Source organism: Sapajus apella, unplaced genomic scaffold, assembly GCF_009761245.1.
Source record: "Sapajus apella isolate SASKATOON/1434 unplaced genomic scaffold, GSC_monkey_1.0 scaffold1, whole genome shotgun sequence".
Lineage (NCBI taxonomy): Eukaryota > Metazoa > Chordata > Mammalia > Primates > Cebidae > Sapajus > Sapajus apella.
The window spans coordinates 82,830,431-82,857,077 of NW_022436941.1; the positions used below are offsets into that span (position 1 = coordinate 82,830,431).

Below are 26,647 nucleotides of genomic sequence, written 5' to 3' on the forward strand. Positions count from 1 at the left end.
ACACACACACACACACACACACACACACACACACACACACACACACAGAGAGAGAGAGAGAGAGAGTTGTGTGTGTGTCCTTTTAAAAAAATTGAAAAAAACATACAGTTGTTTTTGGAGATAGGCCAAAAATGACAGCACATATATCATTTTATTTTTGGAGTTTATTTTGAAAAGAGAAAAACTTCTTAATTTAGAAATGTCCTAATCAAGAGTGGTCATAATACCTTATTAGCAATTAAAGTTAACTTGTAATTTGTGGTGCATAATTAATAAAAGAAAAAGTTTGCTATACAGATGTTTGTTTTACAAGACTATGAGCTCCTTGAAGGCAGAGATGATATCTTGTTCATCTTGGTGTCCTTACCACCTGGCATGGAACCCAGCATGTCCTAGGTGCCTGAATGAAACTGTGTTTATATGAAGGAAACTATGGAGTAATTATGCAGTGATATTGGTGACTCTCCTGAAGTATGGGGAAGTTTTAAGAAGTCAGGTATTCTTTTAATCTAGACAAATCTTTACACTGAATTTTTACTGCTATAAGAAAGACAACAAAGTCTAATTTTTCCATTAAGGAGGGAAGAAGGTCTTTTTTTAAAAAAAAAAAAAAGTACATGTTTCTGAGCGATTGCTAAGCAATTAAATATAACATTTTTAGTAGGACATTTAGTTGCAATTACCAATTTCAGACAGGATTCAAATATTCAAATATATAGTGCTAGAAATAAACTTGTCTTTCAGTTCTGCCTTTTTATTTTTTGTCTTAGTAAAGAGGATGCCATACAAGCAGAACTACAGGAATTTGCTCTAGCCTGGAGGGCTGCAGTAGAACAGGGCACTGATTGCTGGTTGGGCCTTGTGATGTGCACAGTATACACAATGTCTCACAGAATGCTTAGCAGAAACTCATGAATTATATTTCATTAACTTGGAATTCTTTACTATTTCTTTTCTTTTTGAGACCGAGTCTTGCGCTGTCACCAGGCTGGAGTGCAGTGGCTCAATCTCGGCTCACTGCAACCTCCACCCCCTGGGTTCAAGCGATTCTTTTGCCTCAGCCTCCCGAGTAGCTGGGACCACAGGTGCATCCCACCACACCCGGCTAATTTTTTTTGTATTTTTAGTAGAGATGGGGTTTCACTGTGTTGGCCAGGATGGTCTTGATCTCTTGACCTCGTGATCCACCCGCCTCGGCCTCCCAAAGTGCTGTGATTACAGGCATGAGCCACCACTCCCGGCCTTTTTTCTTTTTTTTTGAGACAGTCTCCCTGTGTTGCCCAGGCTGGAGTACAGTGGTGTGATCTCGGCTCACTGCAACCTCTGAGTCCTGGGTTCGAGCGATTCTCCTTCCTCAGCCTCCCAAGTAACTGGGACTACAGGTGATTGCCACCACACCTGGATAATTTTTGTATTTTTAGTAGAGATGGAGTTTCACCATTTTGGCCAGGATGGTCTCTATCTCCTGACCTCATGATTCGCCTGCCTCAGCCTCCCAAAGTGCTGAAATTACAGGCATGAGCCACTGTGCCTGGCCTATTCTTTACTATTTCAGCATAACCTGTGAGAAAGTTATCTTTGCATGGAATAAAATGGTAAGTCAATTAATAGATGAGTACAGACTGCTTTAAAAAGAACAGACTGTTTAAAGGTACTGTTTTCATCTCTACATTATCATTGAAAACAAACACTGCTTGGGGCAGTGGTTTTATGTATGTATGTAGGTATGTTTTGATTAATTAATTGACAGAGTCTTTCTCCATCACCCAGGCATGAGTGCAGTGGTGTGATCACAGCTCACTGCAGCCTCAACCTCCTGGGCTTAAGTGATCCTCCTGCTTCAGCCACCTGAGGAGCTGGGACCACAGGCGTGCACCACCACAGCTAATTAATTTTTTTGTTTTAAGAGATAGGATCTCTCTGTGTTGCACAGGCTTGTGTCTCAAAATCCTGGGCTCAAGCAACCCTCCTGCCTCAACCTCCCAAAGTGCTGGGATTATAGGTGTAAGCCACCATGCCGAGCCTTCTGTGCTAATTTAAAATAATTCCATTTTATTCATTAACTCAGCCTCTTTCAGGAAATGCATGGTTAGACTTTTACTAGAAAATAAATTATTTATTTTACAAAATCACTATGATTAAGACTGCACGTGAGGGCTTTGACGTGACTTGCAAATGATTCATTAATAAATGAGTGATTGAGAGCCTGGCAGGTAGAGAACAAGGATTATTATAGTTTCTCAGAGGACATGGGACAATTTCAATAAGGAGGAAATGGTCAGTGAAGTCAAATACACTGAGAAGTTAAAGTAAGTGAGAGTTGATAAAAATTTGTTTGATCTGATGAGACAATTTTGACTTTTGAGAAAAAATCAGTAGAATAAAGGAAATGGAGGTGGTTAGCTGTATTTAGGAGGGAGTAGGAGAGGCGGAGATGTGCCATTGGTTTTAGACTATTCTTTTGGGGAGGTGGGCCCTGAATGAAAGACACAAAATCATAGGGACACTGTAGAAACATATAAAATTATCTTGGTTGACGGAGATTTAAAGAGGATGGTAAGAGAATACTATGGGAGATAGGTTTAAAAAGGTTGAATCACTCTGATTTAGATAATTATTAGCTTTGAACTTCATAAGTATTGTTTTACTCCTCCAAACATTATTTTTAGTTCTTCAATAATTTATCATATCCTTAGAATCTAAGTAAAAAACATATTATAATTCATCTGAGTTTTAGGATTAGGCCACATTTGGCTTAGGTGTAAGACTTCATGAAAGGTTAAGAATTGGCATAAATAGCTCAAAGGTCAGAATAAGGTATTAAAATGAAACAAAAGAACACGGCTATCTTGTGTGGATCAAACGAGCAGATGCATCTCTGCATTTAATTCAGAAGAATTTATTTAGAACTTCTCTATTGTCTGCTTTTCTCAGGGATGTAAGTTGACCTAGCATTTGCTAGCTTTAGAGACACCCCTGCCTTCCTAATATTAATGGTTGAGTTTCAGCCTCTGAAGACCAGCTTTTAGTCTCTGCCCAGTATTCTGAATATTCCTAGCAAACTCATTTTCTGTCATCACGGGCAACAGCCAGGATTTTAGTGGCCACAAACCATGATGATTATGACTAGGAAGACTTACAAAATGTACTACCTGTTTCTGGAAAATAGTTGAGTGCCTAAGAACAGCTGATACCTGAGATGTAGAAGTTTCAAATGTTAAAACTGTGGCTGATTAATATACTTGGTATGCTTTCAAGGATCAAAAATGAATTTTAAAATGAAATGTTAGAGAAGTTCTTTCTGGCTACTAATCTGTGAGGAATTACTGGGACCCCTTAATGGCCTGAGGAGGTAATGTGTACTGAAATACAAGGCTTCTCTTGGCAGTCAGGGATAACCCTAAGCAAATTGTGAAGGAATGGCATTTCTAGAAGTACATGCAGTTTTCTTCTCTGTGACCTGTTCTCAGAAAAGAATCTCATTAGTTTATTCACATTAAGGACTATAATTAGAATTGTATTTTTATGGGGCTTAACATGTTTAAGAGCGTTTGCTGTTTACCCGAGGCAGCAGCTTTCATTAACATTTATTGACCACCTACTTTGTTTAGGTCGCTCTGGTGATATGAGTTTTCTGTTCAACAATTAAGAAATCCTCTGCTGGGCACAGTGGCTCTAGCCTGTAATCCCAGCACTGTGGGAGGCCGAAGTGGGTAGATCACAAGGTCAAGAGTTCAAGACCAATCTGACCAATATGGTGAAACCTCGTCTCTACTAAAAATACAAAAACATGAGCCAGGCATGGTGGTGCACATCTGTACTCCCAGCTACTCGGGAGGCTAAGGCAGGAGAATCGCTTGAACCCGGGAGGCAGAGGTTGTGGTAAGGAGAGATCATGCCACTGTACTCCAGCCTGGATGACAGAGTGAGACTCCATCTCAAAAAAAAAAAAAAAAAAAGGCGGGGGGGGGGGAGGTGGAAGTCCTCCTTACCCTGTAGAGTTCATAGTCTCATTGTCAAAGTTATAACATTCTAATTATGGAACTCTAGGAGCCATTTAGCCAGATAAGGAAAGAATGTTAGCTATCAGATTCTTGAAATTCCTTTCGGGAAGCAACCATTTATTTTACTTATGGTAAGACTTACCCTGAAGACACTTGATCCTCATTAAATGGAAATGTTTGAATGCTTTATAAAATTGTTTATGTAGATTTAAGGTGAAGCAGAGAAACTAGTAATATATCTCAAGTCAAGCTTTGCTACTTATATTCTTTCCACCCAGATTAGCAAACCCACTGTTCAGACTGCTCTATGTTTAAGTGGGTTTTTTTTGTTTTGTTTTTATTTTTATTTATTTTTGAGACGGAGTCTTGCTGTGTCTCACCCAGGCTGGATTGCAGTGGCGCCATCTTGGCTCACTGCAACATCCACCTCCTGGATTCAAGTGATTCTCCCGCCTCAGTTTCCCAAGTAGCTGGGGATTATAGGCACCTGCCCCACGCCTGGCTAATTGTTTTGTATTTTTAGCAGAGACGGGGTTCCACCATATTGGCCAGGCTGGTCTCGAACTCCTGACTTCAGGTGATTCACCCGCCTCAGCCTCCCAAAGTTCTGGGATTACAGGTGTGAGGCACAGTGCCTGGCCTTAAATGTTTATTTTGGTTTCAGATAGCTAGAGTCTTACTGCTTTTTTTTTTTAATAGCCAATTTTACTATTTATAATGTTGCCATTCAGTATTATTTGAATTCTCAGGATATTGGTTTGTTAATTTGTAAAGCATTTTTATACTTTTAAATTAGTGACTAAGAGTCCTGTCCCCCACCCCTTGGGCCCCCAGCAGAGGTCACCTGGAAGGCAGGACTGGTAGGTCCTGTTAGCTAAATCTCTGCCCTCTGTATCCTCTAGCAAGCCTCCCTGAAATGGTTTTACCCTTTTAATATGATGGATGTCTTTGATTGAAAGGAACGTTTTGAGAAAAATGAAGACTCTTGTCAGATAAAAGTACTTAATATATAAGAGTTTCTGATTGGGAAAATATTTATTTATTTATTGTTGCCCAGGCTGGAGTGCAATGGTGTGATCTCAGCTCACTGCAACCTCTGCCTCCCAGGTTCAAACCATTCTCCTGCCTAAGCCTTCCAAGTAGCTGGAATACAGGCACCTGACACCATGCCCAGCTGATTTCTTGTATTTTTAGTAGACACAGGGTTTCACCATGTTGACCAAGCTGGTCTTGAACTCCTGACCTCGGGTGATCCACTGCCTTGGCCTCCCAAAGTGCTGGGATTACAGGCATCAGCTACCGTGCCCTGCTGAAAGTTTGTTTTTTTGGATAAGCCATAGTGTTTGTCCTCCAGGATGTATCACTGTCTCCTATTTTTTTTTTTTTTTTTTTTTTTTTTGAGACAGGGTCTCACTCTGTCACCAGGCTGGAGTGCAGCGTTGTGATCTTGGCTCACTGCAACCTCTTCCTTCCAGGTTCAATTGATTCTCCTGCCTCAACCTCCCGAGTAGCTGGGACTACAGGCGTGCACCACCATGCCCAGCTAATTTTTGTATTTTTAGTAAAGACAGGGTTTCACCATGTTGGCCAGGATGGTCTCAATCTCTTGACTTCGTGATCCACCCACCTTAGCCTCCCAAAGTCCTGGGATTACAGGCATGAGCCACTGCGCCTGGCCCACTGTCTACTTTTTAAAGCTCTGTTTATTTGAATACAAGAAAAAAGATCTTGCTATTTTAGGTAAGCTGTGGTATGATTTTGGCTCAGCCACGACTTTGTAAGTAGTGTCCACCATTGATGTGACACTTTTTTTGTGGCTTAGAATTGGATATCCTTAGTTGACTCTCCATTGTAAAGAAAAAAAAGGCTGGGACTGTTTTTAAAACAAAGATCTTTTTGTGAGTTACCATTTTCTTTTTTCTCCCTATGTTTTGTTTTGTTTAAAGTGCCTGCTTGCTACTTTAACATATTATTTTTCTGTTTCTTTTTCAGATGATTCTTGGAGAAACCCTGTCTGTTTACTGTAACCTTTTGCACTCAAATTCCTTTATCAGGAATAACTACATAGCCACTATTTACAAAGCCATTGGAACCTTTTTATTTGGTGCAGCTGCTAGTCAGTCCCTGACTGACATTGCCAAGTATTCGATAGGCAGACTGCGGCCTCACTTCTTGGATGTTTGTGACCCAGATTGGTCAAAAATCAACTGCAGTGATGGTTACATTGAAAACTACATATGTCGAGGGAATGCAGAAAAAGTTAAGGAAGGCAGGTGAGTATGAAGTCTCTAATACTTGTTTCATCTTGTATATTCTTCAAATAGAAGGCTTCAGTGACTGGAAGATAAGCTATGCACTAGCTTGAAAAGAGAAGTTACTGTTATCACTGGGAAGTGAATTTTGATCTTGTTTGAATTGTTCTCTCTCCTCATGCCTTTTTCATTTTTTATTGCTGTTTTCCATTTAAGAGCATTTTACTGCAGCTCTTTTTTTTTGAGACGGAGTTTCACTCTTGTTACCCAGGCTGGAGTGCAATGGCGTGATCTCGGATCACCGCAACCTCCGCCTCCTGGGTTCAGGCAATTCTCCTGCCTCAACCTCCTGAGTAGCTGGGATTACAGGCACGCGCCACCATGCCCAGCTAATGTTTTGTATTTTTAGTAGAGATGGGGTTTTACCATGTTGACCAGGATGGTCTCGATCTCTTGACCTCGTGATCCACCCGCCTTGGCCTCCCAAAGTGCTGGGATTACAGGCTTGAGCCACTGCGCCCGGCTACTGCAGCAGTTTTTTGATCACCAGTGTAAAAAAATGTTAAATGAACCTTATAGATCATTTAGCCCAGAGTCAGCAAACTTTCTTAAGATGCCAGATAGTAAATATATGTTTTTAACATTTTTATATTATTAATATTATTTTATAGAGACTGGGTCTCACTATGTTGCCCAGGCTGGTGTCAGACTCTTGGGCTCAAGTGATCCTCCCATCTTGACCTCTCAAAGTGCTGGGATTACAGGCATGAGCCACCACATCCCGCCAATAGTAAATATTTTAGGCTCTCTGGGCCACATGTTCTTCTCTTCATAACTGTGGAACTCTGCTGTTAATAGCAAGAAAGGAGCCATAGACAATACTTAAACGAATAATGTGGCTATGCTCCAATAAACTTTACAAAAACAGTGGCTGCCCCAGGGGTCATAGTTTGCTGAACCCTGATCTAGTCCCACCATTATTTATGAAGCTCTGCTAGATCTTAGTATTCTTAGATGATTATTATTAATTTTAGATCTTTTTAATACTTTGATTCAGATTGTGACAGATCTAGGTCATCAGGTTCCCATCTTATAACAGCCTTACTGGGCTCCTTTCTGCATGCTGGGGCACTATTAGACATGAATGAAATAGAATGTTTAGAACTCAGAAGATACAACTTTTTAAATTTATAGATGAGGAAAAAATAGAGGCCCAAGAAGACTAAGTAAAGCCACTAATTAGTAGCAGAGGCAATTCCTCATCTCAAGTTTCAGAACTGTCAGCTTTATCTTTTTACATATTAACTTTAATTTCCTTTAGTTGTTCAATGTACAGATACTTTCTTTGATTACAAATTGTTTGTTTGATTTTTTTTAGATACAATTTCCAAATACTTCAATGTCTTTGTTGGTTTTCTTGTAAGCAACATAGGCCTGCTAGTAGCTTCAATTTTTTGTACTTAGTGGGAGTAAAAAAAATCTTATTTAACTAGAGTATATACTATGCTATTTGCTAGGGATTTAGCAGTGAAGAAGACATCTCTGGTCCCCATCTTTATGGACCTTAGTCTAGCAGGGAAGATCTACATTAAACAAATGATGAGAATGGAAGAGAACTTGCTTGGTGATAATGAGGTCAAAGAACAGGAACAACAAGCTGTTAAATGGCAAGCTTTGAGGTGGTGAGGAGGACTGATGTGGGTGTAAAGTCTTAATGAAGGAGGGGAAAGTGACAAGAGATAGACAGTTGAGAAATAGATGGTAGAAGGTGATATTGTTTATTTGAGCTCAGGTGAACAAACATTTTTATAAGAGGGGTAGAGAAAGAATGGTCCAGAAATGGCTTTGAGGAATGATGAAGACACCAACATCAAAACTGGACCCTTAAGGTGTGTGGGCTGTGGAGATCTCATTCCCTGCAGGGCCAAGCAGTATCCTACGGAAAGGCTCTTTAATTGGGTGACTAGGAGGTACAGTGAACCTTCAGGGAAGAGTTTGGAGACACAGGAAAAGATAGAGGACTTTAACAGTAGAGCCGGAATTCCAGAGTGTTCAGTGGAGGAGTAGGAACAGAGGGGATGAACAAATGGCTTGGGTGGAGAAGAGAAAGCTTTTTGAAAGTGAGACTGAAATTCAGAACAAATTATAAAGAAGAACAAATAGCTGGGTAAAAACATACCATGTAAAACAAAATCTGATACAAGCTTATCCAACCTGCAGCCCACATGTGGCCCAGGATGGCTTTGAATGCAGCCCAACACAAATTTGTAAACTTTCTTAAAACATGATTTTTTTGTTTGTTTATTATCAGCTATTGTTAGTATATTTTATATGTGGCTGAAGACAATTCTTCTTCTTCCAGTATGGCCCAGGGAAGCCAAAAGATTAGACACCCAATCTAATAGAATAAAATTATCATGATTTCTTCTTCCATCTATAACTTAACCAGCTAGCCTTTAAAAAATACCATACAGCCAGGCATGGTGGCTCATGTCTGTAATCCCAGCACTTTGGGAGATCAGGAGATCAAGACCATCCTGGCCAACATGGTGAAACCCCATCTCTACTAAAAATACAAAAATTAGTTGGGCATGGTGGCACGCGCCTGTAGTCTCAGCTACTGAGGAGGCTGAGGCAAGAGAATTGCTTGAACCAGGAGGCAGAGGCTGCAGTGAGCCAAGATCGTGCCACTGCACTCCAGCCTGGGTGACAGAGTGAGACTCTGTTTCAAAAAAACAAACAAACAAAAAACCAATCATACATATTTATGAATGCAGTGATAAAACCAGCTATGGGATTATGGCCGGGTGTGGTGGCTCGTGCCTGTAATCCCAGCACTTTGGGAGGCAGAGGTGGGCGGATCACTTGAGGTCAGAAGTTCAAGACCAGCCTGCCCAACATGGTGAAACCCAGTCTCTACTAAAAATACAAAAAGTAGCCGGGCATGGTGGCCACACGCCTGTAATCCCAGCTACTCGGAAGGCTTAGGCGGGAGAATCACTTGAACCCAGGAGCCAGAGGTTGCAGTGAGCAGAGCCTGGGTGACAGGGTGAGATTCCATCTCAAAAAAAACAAAACAAAACAAACAAAAAAAAAACACTTGTAGGATTTAAATTACAAAGGAAAAAATAAAATAGATGCTAGTTGAACTACTCTTTTAAATAGTTTGAGGTGTAATTCAGATCACATAAAATTTGCCCATTTTAAGTATACAAGTGAATAAATTATATGTGTAAAGTTATTTACCATGACAGTTAAGTTTTCAGATATTTGAAAAGCTTGTCCCTGTGTGTTTACAGTCAATTCACACTCCCATCTGCAACCCCAGGATCAGGTTTGTCCTTACAGTTTTGTGTTTTCTAGAATATTATATAAAAGGAATCATACAGTGAGTACTCTGTTGTGTCTGCCTTCTTACACTTAACATGTTGGTTTTGCAATTCATCCATGTTCCTTTTTCTCCCCCTGAGGGATATTAGACTGTATGGATATAACACAGTTTACTTATTCATTCATGCAAATATTGATGGATATTTGAGTTGTCTCCAAGTTTTAGCTATTAAAAATAAAGCCGTTCTGGCCAGGTGCGGTGGCTCACGCCTATAATGCCAGCACTTTGGGAGGCCAAGGCAGGGTGGATCACTTGAGGCCAGGATTTTGAGACCAGCCTGGCCAACATGGTGAAACCCCATCTCTACTAAAAATACAGAAATTAGCCAGGTGTGGTGGTGCATGCCTGTAATTCCAGTTACTTGGGAGGCTGAAAAGCTGAGGCACAAGATTTGCTTGAACCTGAGAAGTGGAAGTTGCAGTTAGCCCGAATCATGCCAGCCTGGGTGACAGACTCTGTCTCAAAAAAAAAAAAAAAGCTGTTCTGAACATTTGTGTACCAGTACATTTCTCTTGAACAAATAATCTAGGAGTAAAAGTGCGGGACTATAAAATAGCATGTGTGTAGTTACCATTCTAAGAAGCTGCTAGTCTTTCACACAGTGGTTGTACCATTTTGCATTCTCTCCAGCAATGTATGAGAGTCCCAGTTAACTCTGTCTCCTTGCCATTATTTATTAATAGCCAGTCTTTGTTATTTCAGCCATTCTAGAGGTTTTTGTTATGATATCTCAGTGAGGTTTTAATTTTTTATTTCCTTAATGACCAATGTTGCTGACCATCTTTTCATGTATTTCTTGTCCATTCAGATATTGTCATTTTTGAAACGTTAACTATTTTACCCATTTAAAAAAATGGCTTGCTTGTGTGAGTTGTAAGAGTTCTTTATATATTCCAATAAAAGTCCTTTGTTAGATACATGTTTTGAAAATATTTTCTCTCAATCTGTGGCTTACTATTCGTTTTCTTATTTATTTAATTTTAATTTATTTTAGAGACAGGGTCTCACTTTGTTGCCCAGGCTGTTTTTGAACTCTTGTGCTCAAGTGATCCTCTTGCCTCGGCCTTCCACTGTCAAAATGCTGGGATTATAAGCATGAGACACCATACCCGATCAACTTTTCCTTTTTTTTTTTTTTTGAGACCAAGTCTCACTTTGTTGCCCAGGCTGGAGTGCAGTGGCACAATCTTAGCTCACTGCAATATCGCACCTCAGCCTCTGGAGTAGCTGGGATTACAGGTGTGTGTCACCACACCCAGCTAATTTTTGTATTTTTAGTAGAGACAGGTTTCACCATGTTGGCCAGGCTGGTCTCGAACTCCTGACCTCAAGTGATCTGCCCGCCTCAGCCTCCCAAGTGTTGTGATTATAGGCGTGAGCCACTTTGCCTGGCCTAACTTTTTATTTTGTTTGTTTTTTGTCTTTTTATTTTACTTTAAGTACTAGGATCCATGTGCAGAATGTGCAGGTTTGTTACATAGGTATACGTTTGCCATGGTGGTTTGCTGCACCTATCAACCCATCATCTAGGTTTTAAGCCCCGAATGCATTAGGTATTTGTCCAAATGCTGTCCCTCCCCTTTCCCCCGACCCCCTGACAGGCCCCTGTGTATGATGTTCCCCTCCCTCTGTCCATGTGTTGTTATCATATTCCCCTCCCACTTATAAATAGAACTCGCAGTGTCTGGTTTTCTGTTCCTGTGTTAGTTTGCTGAGAATGATGACTTCCAACTTCATCCATGTCCCTGCAAAAGACATGAACTCATTCTTTTTTATGGCTGCTTTGTTTTCTTAATGGTGGTTTTTGAAGCTTAGAAGTTTTAAATTTGATGGAATCTAATTTATTTTTATTTTTTTATGGTTTGTGCTTTCTGTGTCCTAAGAAATCTTTACTTGCCTGAAGGTTCCAAAATTTTGTTCTTATTTTTTAAAAATAAGTTTTATGATTTATGTTCTTTGTTTAGTATTGTGATCCATTTGAATTATTTTTTGTGTATAATGTAAGGAAGAGGGTCAATATCTACTTTTTCTCCACTGACTATCTGGTTGTTCCAATATTATTTATTGGCAAAAAAAAAAAAAAACAATTTTCACATTGAATTATGTTGGCACTTTTGTTGAAAATGAATTGACCATATAAATGTGGGTCTATTTCTGGACACTTAATTTATTTCATTGCTCTATATGCCTCTCCTTATATGAACACCTTACTGCAACTTTGTAATAGGTTTTCAAATGAGGTATAATGGAAAGCTTTTAACTTTGCCTTTCTTATTAAAACTTGCTTTATCTATTGTAAGTTCTTTATGTTTTTTCTGAAAGGGCAGAATTTTTATTGAGATTGCTTCAAATATATAGATAATTTTTGAAGGATTGCCATCTTAATATTGAGCCTTCCAAGCCATGAATATATCTGACCGTTTACTTACGTTTTCTTTAGTTTCTCATGCCAGTATTTTTTAGTTTTCAGAGTCTGGGTCTTGCATACATTTTGTTAAGTACATCACTAACTTAATGCCATTGTGAAGAGTTTTTTTTTTTTAATCAATTTCCAATTGGTATTTATATTAATCATGTATCGTGCAATCTTGCTAATTTAACTAATATATTAGTTGGAGTAATTTTATTGATTCCTGAAGTTTTTCTGTTTTCCCATTCATGTTGTTTGTGAATAAAGAGAGCTGTACTTCTTTTCCCTTCTATATTGCCTTTGATTTCTTTTTCTTCCCTTGTTTCACTGATTAAGACCTCCAATACAAGGTTGAATGAAGTGGTGAGAGCAGATTGTGGACTTTAGGAAAGAAGCACTTGGCCTTTCACAAATATGTTACCTGTGTGTTTTTTGTAGATGCTTTTTGTTAGATTTTTATCATGAATGGGTATTGGATTTTGTGACACGCCTTTTCTGTGTTAAGATGGCTATATTGTTTTTTTTTCTTTATTCTGTAATATAGTATATTATGTTAGTTTTTTGAATATCAAAACAACTTTTTATCCTGGGGGTATATACTTGGTCATGGAGTATTAGACTTTTTATATTACTCGGATTTGGTTTGCTAATCTTTTGTTAAGGATTTTTATGTCTATGTTTGTGAGTTATTGGTCTGTAGTTTCCTTGTAAAGTTTTTGTCTAGCATTAGTGTCAAAAGTTTGGTATTAAATGTCTGTAGAATTCATCAGTGAAGCTATTTGGGCCTAGAATTTTCTTTGTGGGAAGGTTTTATTTTTAAGTTTAATTTTATTTTTTAAACTGAGACAGGGTCTCACTCTGTCACATAGGCTGGAGTGCAGTGATGTGATCTCAGCTCACTGAAACCTTGACCTCCCGGACTCAAGTGATCTTCCCATATTAGCCTCCCGAGTAGCTGAGACTACAGGTGTGTGCCATAGTGCTTGACCAATTTTTGTTGTTGTATTTTTTGTAGAGACAGGGTTTCACCATGTTGCCCAGGCTGGTCTCAAACTCCAGGTCTCAAGTGATCTGCCCACCTTGGGCTCCCAAAGTGCTGGGACTATAGGCATGAACCACTGCTCTTGGCCTATTTAAAAATTTTTTTTTTTTTTTTTTTTTGAGACAGAGCTTTGCTCTTGTTACCTAGGCTGGAGTGCAATGGCGCTATCTCGGCTCACTGCAACCTCCGCCTCCTGGGTTCGGGCAATTCTCCTGCCTCAGCCTCCTGAGTAGCTGGGATTACAGGCACGCACCACCATGCCCAGTTAATTTTTTGTAGTTTTAGTAGAGACGGGGTTTCACCATGTTGACCAGGATGGTCTTGATCTCTTGACCTCGTGATCCACCCGCCTCAGCCTCCCAAAGTGCTGGGATTACAGGCGTGAGCCACCGCGCCCAGCCTGTTTTTAAATTTTTAACAAAATGTTTATTTACTTATTCATTTATATTTAATTAGTCAATTAGAGATGTTGCCCAGGCTAGAGTGCCATGGCCCAGTCATAGCTTATGGTAGCCTTGAACTCCTGGGCTCAAGTGATCCTTCTGCCTGAGGCTCCTACATAGCTGGGACTACAGGTGCATGCCCTGAGGCTTGACTAATCTTTGTGGGAATGTTTTAAATATGATTTAAAGTTTTTAAATTGATATAGAACTATTCAGGTTATCTGTGTTTTCCTGTATGAGCTTTGGTTGTTTGTCTTTTAAGGGAATTGTCCATGTAAGTTGTCAGATTTATTGGCATCAAGTTGTTCATCGTGTCATTATACTATCTTTTTATTGTTTGTAGGAAGTGCAGAGATAGCCCTTCTTATAATCTTACTATTGATAATTTTTGTCTTATCTCTTTTTTTCTTGACTGATCTGGGTAGAAGCTTATCAATTTTTATTAACTTTTTGATTAATTTCAAGGGTTTCTTTTGATTTCATTGATATTTATCTATTTTTTGTGTTCAATTTAATTTATGCTTTTATTTTTATTTACTTTCTGCTTTTAGTTTTATTTGCTTTTCTTTTTTCTAGTTTCATAAAGTAGATGCTTCGATCATTAGAAATTTTGATATATTGGATCCTTTAACTAAAAATATAGTTGATCCTTAAACAATGCAGGGACTGGGTGCTGACCCCCTGTGCAGTCAAAAATTCACATATAACTTTTGACTCCCCCATAACTTAACTACAAATAGCCTACTGTCCACTGGAAGCCTCAATAACATAAACAGTCCATTAATGCATATTTTGTATGTCATATTTATTATATACTCTGTTCTTAAAATGAAGTACTGTAGAGAAAAGAAAATAAGAAAACCATAATGAAGAGAAAATATGTATCTACTGTTCATTAAGTGGAAATGGAACATCCTAAAGGTCTTTATCCTCATTTTCTTCACTGAGTAGGCTGAGGAGGAGGAGGAAGAGGAGAGGTTAGTCTTGTCTCAGGGGTGACAGAGATAGAGGGGAGGCAGGAAAGGCAGGCATGCTCATTGTAGCTGTTATTGAAGAAAATCTGCACATAAGTGGGTCTGCACAGTTCAAACCTGTGTTGTTCAAGGATTAACAATACTTTCTAATTTCCCTTGCGTCTTCGTCTTTGATCTATAGCTCACTAGTGGATTTTTCATTTATCTTTCTGTCATTGATTTCTAATTTAATTTCATTGTGGTTAGAGAACATGCTTTATATGATTAGAATTCTTTCAAATTTGTTGAATCCCACCCCGCCTTGTCCCCACATTTTTCACATATAGTCTATTCTGGAGAACATTCCATGTGCATTTGAAGAGCGTCTGTATTCTGCTGTTTTTTGGATGAAGTGTTCTGTAGAAATCAATTTGGTCAAGTTGATTTGTTACACAAATCTTCTATATCTTACTGATTTTTTTTTTTTTTTTGAGACGGAGCTTCACTCTTGTTGCCCAGGCTGGAGTGCAATGGCGCGATCTCGGCTCACCGCAACCTCCGCCTCCTGGGTTCAGGCAATTCTCCTGCCTCAGCCTCCTGAGTAGCTGGGATTACAGGCACGCACCACCATGCCCAGCTGATTTTTTGTATTTTTAGTAGAGACGGAGTTTCACCATGTTGACCAGGATGGTCTCGATCTCTTGACCTCGCGATCCACCTGCCTCGGCCTCCCAAAGTGCTGGGACCACAGGCATGAGCCACCGCGCCCGGCCCTGATTTTTTTTTAACCAACATGTTTAAACAGTTATTTTGGGGGCAGCTTGAAATCTCAAATTGTTGAATTGTCTTTTTGTCCTTTCATTTCTGTAAACATTGTTTTATTTATTTTGTGGCTATGGTATTGAATATGTAACACTTATAAGTGTTGGGTTTTTTTTTTTCCTGCTGTATTGCTCCTTTTCCTGTATCTATGTATTTCTTTGTGTTTAGAAATATTCTTTGTTTTAAATTCTATTTTGCCTGATATTAATATATAGTCACTCTAGTTCTCTTATGCTTATTGTTTGGATTATATATTTTTCTATAAGTAAAACTTTCAGCTTATTTGAATCTTTGAATTTAAAGCATATCTTTTCGAGACAATATGTAGTTATATCTTGCTTATTTTTAATCTACTATGCCTGGCTAATTTTTATATTTTTAGTAGAGACGGGGTTTCACCATATTGGTCAGGCTGGTCTCGAACTCCTGACCTTGTGATCCGCCCACCTCGGCCTCCCAATGGTCAGATATATTTTTAAACCCTTCATTTAATTTTTTTTAAGTTTAATACGTAACCAAGCTACAGGGAAAAGAAGCATATATGTGTTTATTATTTACTGAGAACCAAATGAAGAAAGGTGTTTATTTTCAGTGATCATAGATTAACCTGGGAGTTAACCATCTCCTTATTTTCTGGCGTAAATATCCAAACTTTTGCATGCTGACCATTTGTTACTCATTTTCATCCTTTTAGCATTGTGACATAGACATGGACAATAATGTCCCACTTTTATGAATAAAGAACTTGAAGCATGGTAAGGATTAGCATTTTGTTTTTGATTCTAGAAACTTAATAAAATGGAAGTGGGACTTCAGTCTCAGGGCGTTGGTTTTCCGTTTTGTACTTTTCCACCAAATGCTGTGCCTATGTCTCTAATACTCTCTTGGATCAACCAATGTATTAATCAAATAGGCAGGAAAACTGTAGTCTTTTTTCTCAGCCAACAAATTTAAGGAAGTCATTGTGGTGATAAGAGTGTACCTAAAGTCCAGAAAATGTCATTGTAAATGATTCTTAAAAGAACAAATTCTTCATGTATGTATTATTTCTCTGGTTCAGGTCTATAAATCTTATCTTGTTTAGCTCAAAATTTTCTTATGATATTTCTTATTGATAATATTTTTGTTTCTTGCACAAGCCATTTTGACAAAATGTGAAATATATTACTGATTTAAAATGGTATAAAAAGAATTGTTTTGTGGTGTATATATGTCATACTCTCTCACTGTCTCTGCCTGGTGTATATAAATTGGCTGCCATGTACTGTTACTCTGATTGCACTTTTGACCTAAGCATACTTAGCCTTTAAAGTTTCTATAGCCATCCACATGCAAGTGTCTGCTTACAGTCTTGTGTTAGGGTTGGGAAAGCACCCTCTTTAAAAGCAGAATGAATATTTGGATAATTGAAATTGCAGAACTGTATACATTAAAAGTAGTTATTATTTATAGCTTCCCCCCACCCCAAGATGGAATCTTGCTCTGTTGCCCAGCATGGGGTACAGTGGCGATCTCTGCTCACTGCAGCCTCTGCCTCCCAGCTTCAAGCAATTCTTCTGCTGAGTAGCTAGGATTACAGGCATGCACCACCACGCCCAGCTAATTTTTGTGTTTTTAGTAGAGAAGGGGTTTCACCATGTTGGCCAGGCTGGTCTTGAACTTCTGACCTCATGACATGCCCGCCTTGGCCTCCCAAAGTTCTGGGATTACAGGCGTCAGCTACTGTGCCTGGCTTATTTATAGCTTTCAATGATAAGCTCCCTTGGTAAGTTTTGGGGTTCTGAAGCAAGGAGCAAGGAAAATCAAATGTAGAAATGAAGTTTTAGAAAGACTTTGTATTTTCCTAGAAAAATGTGATTTCCATTAGTCTTTCCAGAATGAGTCAGTTGTTGCCAGTTTCAGAGCTGTATAATATTGGTACATAACTGTGGCTATGCATTGCTGTTCCATTGTGGAGTATAGTTTGGCTGGATACATACTTTCTTATTATTTTTCTCTTGAATTTTAAAAGTCAGAAAGCTAAAAATGCAAAAAATATCCAGTCTAAATATCGTCCATAGTATTTTAGATTATAGTGTAATCTGCTCTTTTAACTTATTTATCTCTACAGCCTGCCACCATATAAGCTTTTAATTATAAAATTATAATGCTAGACATTGGGGAGAAAGGAATATAAGCACCCGAAATGAGTCATTTTTGTTGACTGTATAAATGAGTCAGAGTTACATGTAAGGATGAGAATATCCTCCTACAATTTTGGTTTTTGGTTTTGATTTTTTCCCATTGACTCTTTTTTCTCCCTGCCATCCTCTCTTTCCTGCATGTAACACACTTTTGTGCTCTGTCTGCTATTACTGATATTATAAGCCTTTTCCTGGACTTCAGTTGTGACAATTTGGTCCAAAACATAGAACTAAGAACATAAGTGGACTTTAATAGAATAGTTACTAATTTTAATATCTAGAGAGTTTCTATTCATAATTTAAAATTCATATGTGAGAATTTACTATAAATTAAAAAGGGGCTCTAGTTGCAATAGTAGAACATCCAGTTATTTAGGACTGCCATTGCTAATGCCAATGAGAATACCATTCCACTAAGATTTTTTGGGATTAAAAAAAGGCTAATGAGCCCAGGTAGCTGTAGCTCCCTTCCCAGGCCAACTTTCTCTTTAGATCCATGGGTCTTAAACTTTAATGGTTCATTAGAGTTTAATGGAGGGCTTTTTAAAACACAGATTGCTGGGCCACAACTTTAAGTGCCTTATTGAGAAGATTTAGCACGGGGCCTGAGAATCTGTATTTCTTCTAACAAGTTTCAGATGCTGCTGTTGATCTTGGCACCACAGCTTGAGAACTACTGCTTTAGATTACCTGGATTATGAAAACATGACCTTGGATGACATCTACTTCAGGATACAAGGGTTTATATTTATCTTGTATTATTGTATTTAACAGGAAGGTGACTTAAAGGCCAATACCTCTTTTCAGCTCCCCTGTTCTGAATGTCAGTACCTGACAATTTAGACTTGTAGGAAAAAAATAAATAAAAATAAAATAAAAACAAAACAACAAAGAAAAAACAAAAAGCACTGCTACTTAGTTTCCAGGGAATATGTGAGTAAGAAAACCAGTAATAGCCCCTGAGGAGTACAGAAATTTGCTGTACCAAAATGGTACCAGCTTCACCTAGACCAGCTAATTTACTGACCAGTAACCTACTGACCTGTCTGGATCTTGATTTCCTATGATGTCATTCTCTATTAAGCAGACAGATAGAAAAAGCCTTTGTTGATACAGAATTTCTAATGCCACTCTTTTGGGAGAATGAGGTTTGCAGAGACATCAGATAATATTATCTAATAATAGTACTGTCCATTTATATAATAAACTTGGGAGATATTATAGGAGGGAGATACTTATAGAATTGGCTAACTTTTATGTTTGTTTTATGTTAATCATTATTTTTTCTTAATCTGTTGCAACTCAGAAGCAATGTTTTGCTTCTGGGGTAATGTTTAGAAACTTTTGCATGTGAGGATGGACAATTTGGAAGACTTTTGGTTTATGGAAGAACAAAAATACTCCTTTAAAAATTGAGAAAATCTTCACATAGGCAGTGGGAAATAGAGTTCAGACAGCCCCTAAGACCTTTCTTCCTATCGCTTGTGGTTCATTATTGTGCTTGCTTACTTTTGAGCATGTTTTTAAGATTTGAATTTTTTTTTTTTTTAGACACATCTTGCACTGTTGGCCGGGGTGGAGTTCAGTGGCAAGATCTCGGCTCATTGCACCCTCCACCTCTCAGGTTCAATCCATTCTCCTGCCTCAGCCCCCTGAGAAGCTGGGATTACAGGCATGTGCCACTGTACCTGGCTAATTTTTGTATTTTTAGTAGAGATAGGGTTTCACCATGTTGTACAGGTTAGTCTGGAACTCCTGAACTCAGATGATCCACCTGACTCGGCCTCCCAAACTGCTAGCATTACAGGTGGGAGTCACAGTGCCCTGCCTAAGAGTTGAACTTTTAAAAATTTATAGTGGGAAACATATGTTACTTAATTATTATGAATATTACTTACTCAGTTAATCTGTCTGCCTTTGATCATAATAGAAAAAGGAATTTGAGGCATTTTACACACATTATTCAAATACTTGCCAGATGTGTTGGGGAAGATGCATTAAGTTCTGCATGTTCAAACTAATCTACTTTGCCCAAGATTTCTGACGAGAGAATGACAAGAGAAGGAAGTTAAACTGGACTTCCTAATGCTCCTTAGTTTTGATGAGGAAGTCCAAATTTCTAACCACTGAAAGGGGAAAAGACATCAGACAGTAAGGTATCTAAATGAGGTAACTTAGGTGGCTTGATGTAATTTACTGGCATACAGCATTTAATTACATGATAAAGTATATTTCTTAGTTTTACTTAATGTATTTTTATAACTGTCAAAACATAAATTGTTGAAGTATACTTCTTGTGAAGCCATTTAAGCTGATATTCTTGATGCATGTGGGTGGGGGAGAAAGGTAAATTTGTTTATGACATTTAAATTTGAAAAGTGTAAGGATTTTCTTGGATAATTAAATAAAACTTTATTACTGAATAGTTCAAATTCTACTTTAGCAAAAAAGAAAAAAAAAAAAACAACCACATTGAATACCTACTCTATGTTTGATAATGCTGCGGGGTGTTAGGGGTACAACATGAATTAAGATGTGGTCTTAATCAGGGAGGATGGGAGTTTGCCAGTAATTTTTCTTTTGTTTTGGTGTACCTTCTGATTTTTAAAAATAGTTAACATATCTTATGCAACTAAAAATATGCCATCAATCCTATTTAAAAAATCTTATTTCACCCAGCCTGCCCAGCTTTTGATGTAATTGGGGAAGAAGGCTCAGTAACAGATTTTAACGTAACAGGTTGGACTATGATTGATATATTAATTGAGTGCTTCTCAGAGAAAGGGTGATTCATAAATTCAGTCTAGATTTTTAGGAAAGGTTTCTTGGAGGAAACGGGCTGAATTGACTCTTAAGTAATAATTACCAAAGAGAGGTGTGGTGCTCATTCCAGGCAGAGGTGTTGAAAAAACAGCATGAAACAGATATGTTGGGAACTGAAAGTAGTGTGTTAGGCTGTTTTGCATTGCTATAAAGGAATATCTGAGACTGGGTAATTAATAAATGAGGTTTATTTTGGCTTATGGTTCTGTAGGCTGTGTAAGCATGGCACCAACATCTGTTTGGCTTCTAGTGAGGGCCTCAGGAAGCTTACAGTCATGGTTGAAGGTGAAGGGGAAAGCAGGCATATCACATGGCTCAAGAGTCACAGGGAAGGAGAAGGTCCCAGACTCTTTTAAACAACCAGATCTCATGTGAACTAACTGAATGAGAACTCACTCATCACCAGGGGATGGCACTAAACCATTCATGAGGGATCCATTCCAGTGATCTAATATCTCCCGTTAGGCCCCACCTCCAACGCTGGGGATTATATTTCAACATGAGATTTAGAGGGGATGTACTTCCAAACTCTATCAAGTAGTTTGTTAGCAAATGATGGTTCTGGAGGTGTTGGGGCTTAGGAAGGGTATGTTTACTCTTTGCTCAACAGTATGTTCTAGTGAAGGACTGACTAGAAGCAGGAGAGTAACATGCTCATGGTTTTTTCCCTATACTTGTAAAAGATATTCAGCTTTACACTCCTTAATCTAAATATACTAAAATGGGCACCTAATTGTTATATGATAAGAATTGCTATCGGTTTCTTGTTTTTTTGTTTTTTTTCCAGGAAGAACTGGAGAAAGAATTGCTATTGGTTTCTTTTCTCTAACAGCTGAAGTGCTTGGGATACTGAACTAAATGTGACTTTTCTGCTTTTGTCTATTGGGTAGAAAAGATTCCTATAAGTGAATCATTGTGGCACCGTTAGTCCTCCTGATAACAAGAGCTGTGGTGACATCATCTGGTCTTAATCTGAAAGGAACAGGAGCGACCTGTCTGGCAGCCTCTCCTGTTGGGCTCTAATAATTTTACATCTGTGTGGGCTTTTGCCTCCTCTGGCCATTGGTTGTGTGTGCTAAAATCTAAATTTCTGTATTGGCATAATACTAAAGAGACTTTTATTGATGTCCTGAGCCTTATCTTTCTTTCTTTTTTTAATATCACACCTGGCTAATTAAAACACATTTTTTTTTTTTTTTTTTTTTTTTTTTTGGTGGAGACAGGGTCTTACTATGTTGCCCGGGCTGATCTCAAACTCCTGGGCTCAAGTGATCCTCCCACCTTGGTCTCCCTAAGCTCTGGGATTATAGGTGTGAACTACTCCACCCAGCTAAGGCTTATCTTTCTTGACCCTAGTCACCAAGAGTGGTGATTTCATCATCTGCAGGAGAGTCTTAAGTGGAGCCTCCTGCCAGGTTGTAGTCTTGGTGTTGTCTTTTGGGGTGAGGGCTTAAAATAGAAGTTTCAGGATCTTGTTTCTAGTTAGCAATCCTGACCTTGATAACAATGCACACTTTAGAAAGCAAATTAAAACTGTCTCTTCCTTCTGTGTTATTCTGAAAGAGTTTACCTTTTAGCAGGGAGGCTTCTCGTTCTGCGATTTTACAAAGGGGATGGGTGGTGGTACTACAGTTGCCTGCAAAGGAACAGCACACAGTGTGTCCTTTGTTTCATCTACCACTTGTCCCTTGTTTTCTTTTTAACTGTCGTTTTACTGTTAGGTCAAGTGGCTTTGGTGGTTTGGAGTATTTTTGTATCAGGTCATGAATTTTCCTTAACAACCAACGAAACTGGTTATTAACATATTATTCTAAGTTATTAATATTATTAATATTAACTTATATTATTATTTTACTGTTAGGTAAAGTGGCTTTGGTGGTTTGGAGTATTTTTATATTAGGTCATGAATTTTCCTTAATAACCAAGAAAACTGGTTATTAACTTATATTATAAATGTACGATATTTCCTTCCCCCGGTTAGTACTTACATGTGTTTTACCCTTTTTGTCAGCAGCCTTTGTCCTCATCTGTTACAGTAGTCACCAAGGTTTCCTGCTGAGAGTTTGGAAGCATTTCTTCCCCAGTCATGCTATTTTCAAGATATACCCAGCTCTGCTTTCCTTTATCTTAAAGATTCTCAGTAAACTCCTATTTTCTGGATTTGTCTTTTGCAACATTTTTCCATAAACAAAAGACACACATTAAAATGAGTTTGAAATATCCTACACACATACCTACTGTGTCCTACATTTTCCGCCTCTTTTTTATTTTTTGAGATGGAATCTTGCTCTGTTACCAGGCTGGAGTGGAGTGGTGCGATCTCCGCTCACTGCAACCTCCACCTTCCATGTTCAAGCAATTTTCCTGCCTCAGCCTCCAGAAGAGCTGGGATTACAGGCACCTACCACCACACTTGGCTAATTTTGTATTTTTAGTAGAGAGTGGGTTTCACCATGTTGGCCAGGATGGTCTTGATCTCCTGACCTTGTGATCCATCCACCTCCAAAGTGCTGGGATTACAGGTGTGAATCACCATGCCCTGCCTATTTTCTCCCTCTTTTTTCATTGTCTATGTTCCTGCTGGTTTCTCTCCTTGAAGCATCATGACCTAATATCTGTAGATATTAGTCATTTGGCATGTTATTCACAGATGTTAGTGGCTGTGGAGTGATATTTGAGGAATTAATTACTAAGATAGAATTGTCATTCTGTCTTATTTCAGATAGGTATGTTGTCTCTGTGTAATGTGGCTTGGTTAAAATTGACCCTATACAATAGAGTAGCTTTAAATGGAAATATATTAAAATAATTGTAAAAATAATTCAGGGAATTTATGACAGGATTTTTGCTGCAAATGAAATCATTTTCTAGGTGGTTCAAGGAAAGAAGATGTGTTTATAAATTTTTTTATTCTATTACATTTTACTTAATTTTGGCGGGGACCATTTTATATTCCTTTGCTATTTATTACCTTCATCTTTGTACCCCTTGGGAGAGTTACCCTTTGGTTCTTATGGTTCTAGACCTTTCTAGAAATATGATTTCTTTAAAAAGCTTCCTCTTTCTAAACATTCAGGATTTAAATATATTTATTAGCTTTGTTAGTTACAAAAATGGCAGAGTTAATATACTGAATTTCAAAGTATCAAACAGTTGAAGAAAATGCCCCATGTTGTAGTTTGACTTCCATTTAAATTATATGTATATTGTATATTTGTATTGGAAACGTGATATTTAAAAATACATATATAAGTTAAAACATTTTAACTGCAAGATGTGAGAACAGGGCCTGAGTCACTGCTGGGTCTGGGCATGAGTTTTTAAGTAGGGAGCTGCGTTTATACCCAGAGTAGTGGCACTTTTAGCCAAGAAACTCTTGGGGAAACTATTAGGAAGAGGGATGTAGACTGTATGTGTGTATTTGGTGGGGAAGAGATTTGTAAGAAATCTGTAGTAGGCATGTCATTTTTTTTTTTTTTTTTTTTGAGATGGAGTCTTGCTCTGTTGCCCAGGCTGGAGTGCAATGGTGCAATCTTGGCTCACTGCAACCTCCGCCTCCCGAGTTCAAGCGATTCTCCTGCCTCAGCCTCCTGAGTAGCTGGGACTAAAGGCACACACCAGCTTTAGTGTTGGCCAGGATGGTCTCGATCTCTTGAACTCGTCATCTGCCTACCTCGGCCTCCCAAAGTGCTGATATTACAGATGTGAGCCACTGCGCCTGGCGGGATGTCATATTTTGACAACCATTGCTTTAAAATACTTTCACATATATATTATCCCTGTTACAACAAGTTGTGTTTCCAGTATTGTCACTGTGTTATGTGAAAGTTTAGTTTGACCCCCATTTTGATACCCTTCCCCAGAGCTGCTGTTAATAGTTTGTATTTCCTTTCAGTCATTTTTCTATGTATTTTTATATTGAATGTGAAATTGTATAGTTTGTGTGGATTAAATAAATAACTTCTAAAAATATGTCTTGAACCACCCTGGCTAAGATGGTGAAACCCCATTTCTACTAAAAATACAAAAAAAAAAAAAAATTAGCTGGGTGTGGTGGCAGGTACCTGTAGTCCCAGCTACTTAGGAGGCCGAGGCAGAAGAATCATGTGAACCTGGGAGGCGGAGGTTGCAGTGAGCCAAGATTGCGCCACTGCACTCCAGCCTGGGTGACAGAACGAGACTCCGTCTCCAAAAAAAAAAAAAAAAATGTCCTGGAGACACAGCTTGTATCAGTTCACATAGAGCTATTCATTTTAGTTAATATGTTATATAGTCAGTCCTCCATATCTGTGGATTCAACTAACTGTGGATTGAAAATATTTGTGAAAAAAATTGACCTGTACTGAATGTATACAGACTTTTTTCTTGCCATTATTCCCTAAACAATACAGTAGGACAATTATTTACGTTGCATTTACATTGTATTAGGTATTTTAGATAATCTAGAGATGTTTTAAAGTATATGGGATAATGTGTGAAGGTTATATGCAAATACTGTGTCATTTTACATCAGGCACTTGAGCATCTGTGGATTTTGGTATCCTTGGAAGGTCCAGGAACCAGTCCCCCACAGATACCATGGGATAACTGTATTCAGAATAGTGCTAGAATCGGCAGGACATGGAGGGTCACGCCTGTAATCCCAGCACTCTGAGAGGCTGGGGCAGGTGTATCACCTGTGGTCAGGAGTTTGACCAGCCTGGCCAACATGGTGAGACCCCATCTCTACTAAAAATGCAAAAATTAGCTGGGGGTACTGCATGCCTGTAATCCTAGCTACTTGGGAGCCTGAGGGAGGAGAATTGCTTGAACCCGGGAAGCAGAGGTTGTGATGAGCTGAGATCACACCACTGCACTCCAGCCTGGGTGACAGACCAAGACTCCATCTGAAAAAAAAGCTAGAATCTTCCTTGGGTCCTTGGGTTTCTGGCAGTGTTGCGGTATACGTTTGCATTTCTCTAGGAGACATACCTCAAAGTGGAATTACTGGGTCACATAATATGTGTTTGACATGTTGATAGATATTACCAAACCATCCTCCAGAAAGTGTGCAATGCGAGAGTGCCTCTTTTCTCATTCATCACCTACTTGATTCCTCAAGTACCTTAGATGTGAGATTCTTGTAGATAATAATACGGTATCTCATTGCTAAAGCATTTAGCAGTTATCAACTGTAAAAATCTTTCCGAAATAAATTATGTTCATTAAGAGGTCATTGCTCATATATCCATTTGTAGCATTTGTGTAGGACATATTAACTTTTTTATAGGATCAGTCCATGTTTAAAGATTATCACAGAGGGGAATTTATGCTATTACTTCACGTTAATCTGCTGTTATATAAACTTTAAAATTAGGAAATAACATTTGAAGAAAATGCCTCATTACAGTTTGATTTCCTTTCCTTTTGCCTTTAGAGTATACAAAAAAGACAAATTGGTATTCACTTAAAATGATTATTTACTGTGCTGTGGCCTGAGTGACAGAGCGAGACCCTGTCTCTAAAGAAGACAAAGATTATTTTCACATTGGCAGCATGTATTTATTCTTGGATTAAGTCTAATTTCTTCTTCATATATTTACTTCATACATTTTGCCACATGTAAACTGTACTTTGTGATGGAACTCCCCTGCCTGGAGATGCCAGGATTAAAGTTCCTCCTGGGTCTGTCTGCCACTGACAAGAGTGAAATCATGGCACAGAAAGAGTTGGGAAGACTCAGATTTGAGCCCCAAAGTGATGCGACTGTTTGAGCAAGTTACTGAACCTGTCTGGGAAGTTACTGAACCTGTCGTCTGAGAATCACTGTCTCTATGTGAGCACGAGAGTTTTTGTGAAAAGTGGAAACACTGTGTATTAAGTACTTGAACATACTCAGTAACTTGTAACAATTATAAGTCTTTCAACAATCTTTCTGCCTTACAGTGCTTTAGGAATCAATTTCAGGATGATTTTTAGGGGAAAAAATCTAATTCTAATTCGTAGCAGAACCAATTTTGGCGTACCTGGGGGAAATGGTGGTACAGTAATAATTTGAAACATTTTTGAACATTAGTCACTGTATAATTAAAAACAAACTGCTGTTGCTGAACTATTGTGTCTCTTAGTAAAGTGATTGATTTTTAGATAGCATTTCGTTAGTATTAAGAATTCTTTAAAAAAAAGCCTGCTTCTATTTATGGCAACATGGAGGATTAAGTGCCTACTGATAATAGTTCAGCTAAACATGCTAGATGATACATTACACACACATTTGTGTATATTACATCTTATATATACACATCCTAAAACACATATAAGTGTTTTTAGTAAATAGTTGCTGGT

The 26,647-nt window shown here is 38.4% G+C and overlaps 1 protein-coding gene across 3 annotated transcripts in view; it reads left to right on the forward strand.

The window, feature by feature from the left end:
- The window catches only part of PLPP1 (phospholipid phosphatase 1), a 113,231-nt gene that overhangs the window by 67,447 nt on the left and 19,137 nt on the right, over positions 1 to 26,647 (forward strand). For all 3 annotated transcript variants that reach the window (XM_032280785.1, XM_032280769.1, XM_032280774.1), the window contains exon 3: positions 5,997 to 6,277. In XM_032280785.1, coding sequence (XP_032136676.1) covers positions 5,997 to 6,277 — 281 coding nt within the window. The remainder of the gene's footprint in view (positions 1 to 5,996; positions 6,278 to 26,647) is intronic.